We start from the raw sequence: 7,959 nt of genomic DNA, 5'->3' as shown, positions 1-7,959 counted from the left end.
CTCATTCACAAAGCCAATTTGCTTTTGTCGAATATGGGTATTTGCAAGTATTACGTCTGTTCTAGTATGATGACGGCTTAGATTTCACACTTGTGGCAATTTCTTGAAATTACGACGGCCCCGGCATAATATAAGCCTCGGAATGAATGTTTAATCCTCTCCTCGGTTTTTCTTCATCAGGCGGAAACCGAGCCTCCTTCATATTAATTATTAATACCATCATGCATATATAAATCTTGGAAACTAGAGTGCGCGAAACAGGTCAGATAAATAAGTAAACAGTTAAAATGAAGATAGAGGGAAGAGAGGAGAGTAACCGACTCCTTGCTCCATCAATAAATCAATAGGAACCGGCGGGAGACATACATTATGCATACTAGAGATGCTCTCATTTCACACCCCTATATTACATGTACATTTTATATAAATAAATGAGGGAGCGAGTAGTGCGGAGAGTGGGGGTTGGTGGGGTGCGGGCGGCACTCTGGAGGGGGCGAGGGGAGTGTCTCACTCCTCATTCGAGTGCGGGTCTCGGTCGCGTGTGGTTGTAATCCCCTTTTAGCCTTTACATCGTAAAATTTACGGTCTCTCACGATGCATCCGGGTATTGGAGGGGGGCCGCCGGCTTCGCCCCAACAGTTCTGCCTCCGGTGGAACAACTACCAAAGCAACCTGACCAATGTTTTCGACCAACTGCTCCAGAGCGAGAGTTTCGTGGACGTCACCCTCGCTTGCGAAGGGCACTCAGTGAAGGCCCATAAAATGGTGCTGTCAGCGTGCAGCCCTTATTTCCAGAGCCTCTTCTTCGACAACCCCTGTCAACACCCCATCGTCATCCTCAAGGACATCAAGTGGCCAGAGTTGAAGGCGGTCGTCGAATTCATGTACAAAGGTGAGATCAACGTGTCCCAGGAGCAGATCGGCCCCCTGCTCAAAGTGGCCGAATCTCTGAAGATCCGGGGTCTGGCGGACGTCAACGGAGAACAGGACCTCGGCAAGGGCTTGGAAGACGTGTCACTCTCGAGGAAGAAACGCCGGCGGACGTCCGTCGACCCTAGTAGCCCAGAAGGAAGCGTCTCAGAATCCCTGGAAGGTAGGGCTCTAGAACTGGTGACAACGTCTCCGCCTTCCTCGTGTCCGCCTCCTGCCGGACCGCCCTCGAGCACGCCGACCAACATGCTGCCGCTCCCGCTTGCACCGCCGCCGCCTCCACCGCCCGTTCAGCCTCCGCAACAGCCATCCGAAGACATGGAAATCAAGCCGGGCATCGCCGAAATGATTCGCGAGGAAGAAAGGGTAAGTTACACCCCCTCAGTTTCACCCTGTGAGAATGCCGTGCCTTCATTCCAGAAAAACCAAGTGTCATCTCGGAATTAAGTTATCATTTTTTGTTTGTGTTATATCATCTTTCTATGGAATTCTTGAAAAAGTAGGTGAGTTTGATAATAAATTTAAGGGTTATCCACACTCAGTATAGATTTCACCACATTTGCTAGTCATTTTACAAGTTACAATCGTGAAAAGCATCCAGTAAACTTTAAATTTTTTTAATAGTCTTTAGACAATATCAATTTCGCAAAACAATTTCTTTCGGACACCGGACAATCAATGAAACCATAATCCAATCTCATTGGATAATATTACCACAGAATTAGCCCTTGCAAAAACCTGACCTCAACATTTTTTCGCTGTTGAATAGTTAAACTAAAATAAAAGGTTTTTTCTTTTAAAATTAATTAAATAGAAAAGCAATTTAATTGTTAACTTTTTTGGCCTGTGTAAATTCTTCTTTCTTTTTCTTTTCAAATCGATTTTTGCATTTATTTTATTTTGATAGTTAAATACCAAATTATGCATCTTTCTGCTTCAAAATCGGAAAGTTAAGCACAATGCGAATGAATGATGCAGTACGAAAATGCTAGAAATGAGCCTTTAATTTTATATTGTTGTTAAGCGATTATTCCTTAAATTTTCTACTTTCGGCATGCCGTGCAGGTGTTTTTTTAATTTTTTCACTTCTCGATTTAACCCCGATAATAATCGAAAAAGCCCCAATGAAATTATCTAATTGCCGGAAGGGGCTCGGTTTTTATTGCTTACCCCCGCCTCGAATCAAATTCTAACCCCCATAAAAACTTGCACATATTGATTATAAAAAGTGCAAGTGTTCAGATTAAAACGATAAAAAGCTCGAGAAATGATAAAGGGACTTGCAAGAAGTAGGAGGCGGTGAATTTTATATTAAGCGGGCGGACGGGTACACACCTGCTTCGCCCCGGTTGCGTTAAAGTCCCTTCGGGGTTCAGAAACTGCCTCGCGGACTTTGCACAAACCGACGCCGACCCGGCGAAATCGTTCGTATTGCTTTTTGCAGGTCTGAACGACTATAGAAAAAAATACACGAATATTTAGTTATTATTTATTATATGACGTGTTAGAACATCTTCGGAGATGTGTCTTACGAATAATTATTTTATATTGTTTGAAAAATATTTAAATTCTATGTTTTAAATCAATGAAGTGCGCAATAAATCAATACCATTGTTGAAATAGATGAAATTTAAATATTCCCCGCTGCGTAATACTTTCGCCTCGTGTACGCTCTAGATTTTTTCCTTTTTAAATCACAAATTCACAAGGTCAAAATGTGATTGTTATTTTAATATAATTTATCTTGTCAAGTTGTTTGAAATAGAAACAAACACATGATCGAGTGATTGTATTTTATAAACGGTTCGTCAAAACGGTCTGTTATTCATGCAAATTCCATGGTTAAAATTTCTTTCTTGGCCATAAAAAATGATATTATTACTTTCATTAACTTGTGAAATTATATTTCTAAAACTATGTGCAATATTGTGGAATTGCCTCACCATAAGGCTTGCACAACAGTATTTAGGCAGTTGAGTAAAATCGATAATTTTTACAAAGTCTAATAATAATTTATAAGTTTATTATTATTATTATTAGTGTTATTTTATTTCGCCGAATCTTATATAGGAAAGAAACTTTAAATTAAATATGAAAAACATAAATAAATATCTTTTTAGGCTTCAAATTTTTTGATCCATAACGATTTTTGAACATTCGCGAAACTTGATTTAGGATAAAGAGTATTTATTTAATCCACTGATTAACTGTAAAAAAATCCGATGTTCATAATCAAAATTCTTTGGTACGAACAAAAATTATGATTTTGCAGTTAATTAATAGTCATAAAGACAAATTTTATCGTGTTTTGGCGGATTTTAGTTGAATCGAATGATTGAAACAACCGTAGGCCTATAATTTTGTAAAATAATGACATTTATTCGTTAATTATCAAATATGTTAAATGTTTTAACTAGAAAATTAAAGATTATTTGGGCGAAAAAGTCTTTGAAGAAGACAAAAAAAAAATTAAAAACTGCTTTTTAAATAAAATGTTATGTTGGCTATTATACGTGAAATTTACTACAATTTAGGCAATACTGCGATAATTTTTAGTTAAAAATGTATCTATTTATAAAAATTAAGATTGTTTAAGTTTTTAAGTATAAAAAAATGAATAAACTAGTGTTTTATATCGGTTTTATAAATTTAACCATTTTTGTATTTATAATTGCGAATCCGGGCTAAAAATGACTTTAATGTTAAACAAAAAATTAAACACTTCTATGGATTGGAGAATTAGATATAAATTATATTTTAGAAAATATATTTTTGGCCTAAATTCACTCAACGAGGGCTTAACGAAGGATTTTGACGCTTAGTTTCATCCTATCTTAGTTGAAGGTGTTTTTATCCCTTGTATGCCTCATTTCCTTTAGGATCTATTTAAAAAAAAGAATGACATATTTTAATACATTATAAAAATCTGTCTAATTTATTTGTAATAAAAACTGTTTTTAAAGCATTACGGTAGGTAAAATAGAAAGATTAAGCGGTAATCTAAAAAAGGAGCGTTAATCCGCTAAACTGAATAACTCTAAACGTAGTGTTAAATAAAATATAAAAAATCCGATTGTCCTTTGTTATTGTTCGAAGGAAAAAAAACCGTCTCGCTCGCTCCCGGTCAAGTCCCCTACCGTGGGAGACGTTCCCGAATCTTGACCTAGGCGCCTTCTGCTCGGGCACGTGGTCGTCCCCACCTCTAGGACAGGAATAATCCTGTTAACACGTCTTCTTCAGACACAATTACCATGTACCTGAGAGGCGCAAATACTCAAAACTTATTACGCCAAGTTGGGCCAACTTGAGAAGGCGCACGTCACGCCTAAGCCCCTCCACTCCGGCAAACTTTCTTCTTAAACTATATTTAAAGTTAAAACTTAGACGGCCGATGGTAATTGAAGCCCCGCGCACTTGACGTGTGCGCACGGCAATGCTGTCCTTACAATTTCAAACTGTTTCGTTCAAGTTGGGTTTTACAATACTAAATCTTTTAAATGGAAATGAGAAAAAATATCCATCTAATATTTAAAATCTCGACTTAAAATGGCCGGAAACTGTTGTTTTCCTTCTTACTTGAAATATCAAATCGAATAATTCATATTATATTCACTTTATTTTTTGTTTCACAAAGCTATTCATTGATTTACCCATCAACTAGGTTTTTATTAGTAACTGAATGTAGGTCGTAATGATTAATTCAGTTTAAATTATTATAATTAAGCTAAATTACAATTAATTTTCTCACAATTGATTTAAATATACTTTGTTTCTTTTCCTGCCTATCAGAAAGCCGCTAATGTGACAACTAATTAAACAATTATTTTTAATTCAAAATATTTTTGTTCCTTATCTCTTATTTGAAATCAAGAAGTAAACTAAATCATAATAGCATAATGCATACAACTAAAAAAAACTGAAACAATCCAAAAATCTTTAATGCAAGAAAATATCTACAATTACATAGCAAACATGATATATGTCGTTAAAAATGAAAGCAAATTTTTTGAAAAGTTAACATGTTAGAAGTAAGCAGAATTGTTACTTACACATTTAATCTTATTTAATGTATATAATAGAAGTTTACATTTACATTAAACTTGTAGTAAAATTATTTCGCACAGACTCCGTTGAACTAATATGAACTGAAATGGAATAGAAATATCATGGTTAGATATTATAGACATATTGTCGATTGCATCCTGTTATTATTTTATCCATTAAAAAAAACACATTTGTGATATAATTATCTCGTTCAACACTTGGTTATCTTTGTCATTTTAAAGTTATAGCTGCTGGCTGTAAGAAAAGATATTTAATTATCCAGTACATCAATTTTTTTTTTGGAAAGAAATAAAACGGGATTTCTATAGACATAGCGGAGATTAGAGATTCTAATATTTATCGGCCGTTTGGTTAATCGATATGTCGAAGGGCAAAATCTTCTAATTCAAAATAATAATAAAAATACGTTTTTCAACTTGGTTTATGTTTATCCGACAAATAATAGATTGAAATAATAGTCTTTTAACGCATTATATAATTATGACATCTGGCAATTAATATGTTAACGATTTTATATTATTTTAAAAACAATTTATTGTTTTTTTAAACATTAAAAAAATCGTATCGTCTTATCTTTAATTTAAATTTTATAAACAATATCTCCGGCCAGGGTTACCATAAAGAAACTGCAATTATTATTAGCTGTTGGCGGTAAAAATATAAAATACAAAATTATTTCACTATCGGGTAAAATGTCGTTGATTTGGACGGGAGTTTCTGGTTTTTATCACACTATATATTATCATTAATTAGTCTCAGTGATAACTGAAATACAGCTTGTTTAAGCCTGATTTGAAATTAAGAGTTTTTTACAAATTACATTTTATGCCAGACATGTCAGACACAATTGCACATTATTACAATTACAATAAATGCACTTTGGCGAGAAAGATTCATAGTTAATTTAACCGATTTACAATTAGTTAGAAATTTAAAAAATTCGATATTTTTCTCTGGTGTTTTTGACAAAATTCCACTTTTACCCAAGACCTCCAGAACCCCAGACAGACAGGGCCGCCGTATCACCCGTTGCGGCCACAGACGCCCCTATCTATTATTAAAGCTTAAAATTTCGAATAACTTTCCATCATTAGTAATTTTTCAAACCCCATTATACAATTTAATTTTGGAATTTTTTTAAACAAAGGCAGCTAAAAAATAAAAAGATTGAATAAAATACAGGTATTGTGCAGTTCTATTTTTTGTTTTAAAAAATTTTGTTAATCGGCTTTAACTCTTCTTAAAACGCTAAAATATTATTGTGAACTTATTCAATGTATAGATTAACCTCCAAAATTTTGAAACTCTGATGGTTAGATTTTTTTGTTGGGTACTACTTACAAACAGGCTTAGGACGTGGGATAAATTCTTTGATTTTCCTCAAAATAGTTTTACGTCTGTTTTAATATTATTTATCAAATATTTTTTTAAAACTGAATTTTATAAAAGCGGTTTAATTACACATTTATCACATGATACAAATTTACTGTATTACTTTGACTCATTTTCTATCTAAATGGGCCAAGGTTTGAACATTTTATACTTATGATCGTGCAATCTAAAAATACTACAGATTAATATAAAATAAAAGGATTTTGAAACAAATATAATAGGAAGAATTCACGAAACTAAGTTGATCGGTATATTTTTTTTTGAGTACTGCTAACAAGGGGAGGACTTTTAGGATCTTTTAGATTTACCTCAAAATATGTAGCCATGGTTTTTCGGTGCACAGGAAACAAATATCGCCTTGTTTCTTGCTAAAAAAATAATATTTAAACCAATTTTGGGGGGGGACGCAAAAAAAATCATTTTACGAACGATTCATGTCGAACTATCTATTGTATTATACATAATTATTTTGCAATCGAGCGCTGTAGCAAAGTTGGTTCTGATATTTTTTTAGATATTTATTTTCCTTTGATTTATTAATTGTCGACAAAAAATACTCAAATTTACGTATAACTTAAATATTCAATAAAAAATAATTAGGTAAAAGATGTAATTGTTTTTGAACAAACCCGATTCAATAGAACGTCCATTACGGAGATCATTAGTTATTTTAAAAGTTTGTAATTTTATAGTTATAGTTTTATGTGTAAGAAGTTCACGGAAACGTTTAAAAAGTTGACTAATTAACCAGCCAATGCGGATGGTTTTTGTTTTTTATTCTTAATTATAATAGCTTCCTTTGGCGCTGATTGGTATAAAAATAAGGATTATTACCTCCATTTTCCTATTTTTATTACTGAAGATATCTTAAATGTTTTTTATTGAGAGATACTCAACACGCGTAATTACGGCAAGGTCGATTTTCTATGCTTTCGCTTCTTGTTGCTTTATCCAAAAGACGGTTAAAAACCAAGAAATATTTATGTTTTTGATCAAATTTGATACGTCATTTAGTCACCCTAAGGTCTGTCTTAAAAATAAGTTACTAAAAATTTAGGTGCGGTCGAGTTAGAAAAATATAGTTGGACAGTTGATTTTCCGTTTATTTCTAAAAACAAGCATCATCATAATTATCATTGACAATCAGAAACGGTGTTTCTGAAGAATGACCAGATTTTGATCTAGTTTTCAGAATTTTTAAAAAAATATATATTATTCAAATTGATACTTTCGTAATCTAATAGATTGTTTTAAATTTCTAGATTATTAGCGGATTTTCTAAACTATGCCCTGATTTCTAACATTCAATAATGGTACAATAGAAAAAAAAGGTCCATCATCATTTGAAAGCACCGAGGTTTTCAGATTATTTTTCAAATCAAGGAAAATATTATGGAAATGATCGGTCACTTGAATATTCCTCGTTTCTAGTCTGTTATATTGGGTTGTCCGGAAAATAATGCAGGATTTTGGTATTAAACAAAAAAAAAGAAACTAGTTACTTTAAAGCAATGTTCTTTAATCAAAANTGACATTCATACAAATGAGTAATCCTGTAAACGTAAACAGAAT

General features: G+C 33.2%; 1 protein-coding gene across 8 annotated transcripts in view; it reads left to right on the top strand.

Annotated features, from left to right (window-relative positions):
- The first annotated feature begins 504 nt into the window (after positions 1-504).
- LOC106673537 (protein bric-a-brac 1-like) overlaps positions 505-7,959 on the top strand; it is a 512,464-nt gene continuing 505,009 nt past the window's right edge. For all 8 annotated transcript variants that reach the window (XM_024228316.1, XM_024228315.1, XM_014405753.2 and 5 more), the window contains exon 1: positions 505-1,296. In XM_024228316.1, the coding sequence (XP_024084084.1) occupies positions 595-1,296 (702 nt within the window). In that variant the 5' untranslated portion in view covers positions 505-594. The remainder of the gene's footprint in view (positions 1,297-7,959) is intronic.

The sequence above is a fragment of the Cimex lectularius genome, unplaced genomic scaffold, assembly GCF_000648675.2.
Source record: "Cimex lectularius strain Harlan isolate CLEC.00 unplaced genomic scaffold, Clec_2.1 scaffold1, whole genome shotgun sequence".
NCBI lineage: Eukaryota > Metazoa > Arthropoda > Insecta > Hemiptera > Cimicidae > Cimex > Cimex lectularius.
This window is presented reverse-complemented; position numbering and strand designations above follow the sequence as displayed.